Source organism: Chrysochloris asiatica, unplaced genomic scaffold (genome assembly GCF_000296735.1).
Source record: "Chrysochloris asiatica unplaced genomic scaffold, ChrAsi1.0 scaffold00319, whole genome shotgun sequence".
Lineage (NCBI taxonomy): Eukaryota > Metazoa > Chordata > Mammalia > Afrosoricida > Chrysochloridae > Chrysochloris > Chrysochloris asiatica.
Window position 1 is genome coordinate 773259 of NW_006408837.1, and position 3013 is coordinate 776271.

The 3013-nt window shown below is 50.7% G+C and overlaps 1 protein-coding gene across 1 annotated transcript in view; it reads left to right on the top strand.

Moving 5' to 3' along the window:
• SORCS2 (sortilin-related VPS10 domain containing receptor 2) overlaps positions 1–2278 on the top strand; it is a gene marked incomplete at its 5' end in the record, with an annotated part of 427091 nt that extends 424813 nt beyond the window's left edge. Inside the window, one exon of the mRNA XM_006875319.1 lies at positions 2214–2278. Coding sequence (XP_006875381.1) covers positions 2214–2278 — 65 coding nt within the window. The remainder of the gene's footprint in view (positions 1–2213) is intronic.
• Positions 2279–3013: the final 735 nt, after the last annotated feature.

A 3013-nucleotide genomic window follows, 5' to 3' on the forward strand; every position in this document is an offset into this window, starting at 1 on the left:
CAATACTGTGTTTTTATGCAAATAACGCTCACATTGCCCTTTTTTTTTTTTTTTTTTACCAACCACACACCCCTCACCTGTGTTAGTATAATGTGTGTTACTTCTTGTTGTTAGGTGCCATCAAGTCAGTTCCAACCTATAGCGATCTAAGTACAACAGAGACACTGCCCAGTGCCGCACCATCCTCACAGCTGCTGCTACACTTGAACCCGTTGCTGTTGCTGATCCATCTCGTTGGGGGTCTCCCTCTTTGTTCTGACCCTCCACTTTCCCGAGCATGATGCCGCTCTCCAGGGTCTGGTCCCTCCTGATAACACATCCTAAGTATGAGAGACAAAGTCTGGCCATCCTGGCTTCTAGGGAGCATTTTGGCTTTGCTTCTAGTACACAGATTAGCTTGTTTTCTGGCAGTCTATGTTTTTGTTGTTGTTGTTGTGTTGTTCTGTGGAGTTGGTTCTGACTCATTGCAACTCTGTATAGGTTTTCCAAGGTGAGCTTGAACCACCAACGTTGCAGTTCAAAACCAACTTTGCAAGCCAGTGCATTAGCCCACAGTGCCACAGCAGGATTCTTCTCCAACACCATAACTGAAATGCATCCATTCTTCTACCGTCTTCCTTCCTTCCTTCCTTCCTTCCTTCCTTCCTTCCGTAGGCACGTTATACGGGGAACTACATTACATCACATTCAATGACATCATGGGAGTTAATTACACCACAATTTAAGTTAGGTTACATTATGGAGCTCTGGTGTGGTGTCGTAGGATAAGCACAGGACTGCAGCGTCAGTTTGAACCACAAGATTGGTGGTTCTGATTCATCAGCTTCTCCTCGGAAACATCTGTACTGGATCACTCTGAGTCAGAACTGACTCAACGGTACTTGACAATAACAACAACAACAACATTGTGGAAAGGGATGAATTGCAGAAACTGAACTCTAGCCCATCTACCCCACTCGCGCCTTCTCAGCGGGTTCAATAGTCCATTGCTGTCACCACACAGAACCCAGACAGCATGCTCACAGTGATGGGGCTATCAGGGATGTGAACAGGTCAGAAATACTGAGTCAGGACCGCCTCTCCTCGGCAGAGCCCATAGCTAAGACTCTCTGCCTGAGCAGTGTTGCAAAGCTCTTTCAGGGAAGCTGACCAATGCCCAGAGAACACACCGCTCCAGCCTGAAAACACTTGGCTCTAACTCTGTGGGTCAGCTCTAACTCTGTGGATCCAATTAAGTACCTGGAGGTACCCCATTCTGCAAACAAGCCTCCTGTCTAAAGCCCCTCAACTTCACTAGATCCGGGGGCTGGGGCGTCCGCCGCTCTGCCTCATGGCCTGGCTCTGGGGTCTGGTGCTGCCCCTCCCCCAGTGTTACAGCTTCCTGTCCCTGGGTCCAGGAGGTTCAGTGTGTAGGGGTCTCAGGGTCCAAAGGACGTGTTCCACTTCTGGCAGTTCATCTTTGATGGTGGTGAGAACCACTATCCTTCCTGTTTCTGAGATAGCTCATTTTAAGGCCAAGTTAGAGTCCCAAGTTTTCACAATTAACCCTGTTACCTACCAATCATTCACAACTGAATCGTCTCCTCCACCACATTGCCTTACCCAGACCCATCAAGAAAAGTTATTTGGTGGGAATTTACCAAGACTGTAGCTTGAAGAGACATTAAATAAGTCACTGCACCACAATTACAATTACATGATAGTAGTCATTACAATACATTCCATCACACATGTATTGTAATGACCTTCTATGTTGTGATTGCGTTGTATTACATATAACATTCCATCACGCAGTGTGATTACGTTGTATTACATATAACATTCCATCACGCAGTGTGATTACGTTGTATTACATATGACATTCCATCATGGATTGTGATTACGTTGTATTACATATAACATCCCATCAAGGAGTGTGATTACATCCCATCACGGTATGTGATTACGTTGTATTACATATGACATTCCATCATGGATTGTGATTACGTTGTATTACATATAACATCCCATCAAGGAGTGTGATTACATCCCATCATGGTATGTGATTACGTTGTATTACATATCACATTCCATCATGGATTGTGATTAGCTTATATCACATCATCACCTGGAGACACAGAGACACCCACCCACCCACACTGAGCCCAGCTGCCTGCAGGACTGACGGTGGACAGTGCGGGTGTGGTACTGAGGGAGCTTCTCCTCTGCCCTAGGCAACCACTCGGGCGTGGTCCTGAGTGTCAACTCACGGGAGATGCACAGCTATGTGGTGAGCTGATGCCGCCTCCGCCGCACACCCTCCCGGATTCTCCTGTTTCCTTCCTCGTGGGGGCTGCCGGACCACCGCGGACACCACCTCTTCCAGCTGGCCCCTCACTAAGGGCAGACGTTCACAGGAAGGGCTGGGAGCTGCCAGCCCATGACACTCAGACACTCCACCACCCAAATGCTGGACACCCTGGACAGGCCAGATGCCAGACAGCTGACCCTGGCCCCACCGCCGGCCCCTGCAGCCCTGACCTCGCATAGCTGAGACTGGGTTCGCCCTGGAGTCCCGGGGGTATTGGGTGTCCCAAGTTCCTGCTCTGCTACTCCAGGCCACAGGGGGACACTGTTCTTGTCCTCGTCGACGCCCCCTGCTCCCCAGAAGGCAGCTTCTGCCCCCGCTGTCCCTCTGTGGGGGAGGGGGTATCCAGGCCCTCTGCCTGGCCCCTCAGCGCCACCCACGTGCACCTGCCCCTCCTCTATTTAATCTGCAGATGTGTAAACGCCTCTCTAGGGGCTGTTTGGGGCTTGAGGTTTTGAAGTGCTATTTGCAAGGTCAGGCGGCAGCCATGTCAGAGCCTCATTCTCAGCGAACCCCTTTCCAGAACGCCCAGGGCTTCCTTCTTCATGGCCTCTCCAGGCACAACCCCTTCTTCCGGGGGCGCAGAGGAGACCCCCGACCCCAACCTGGTTTCCCCAAGGTGGTTCTGCCTGCACGTCACACTGCTGCCAGCAGGTGGCGCCCGCC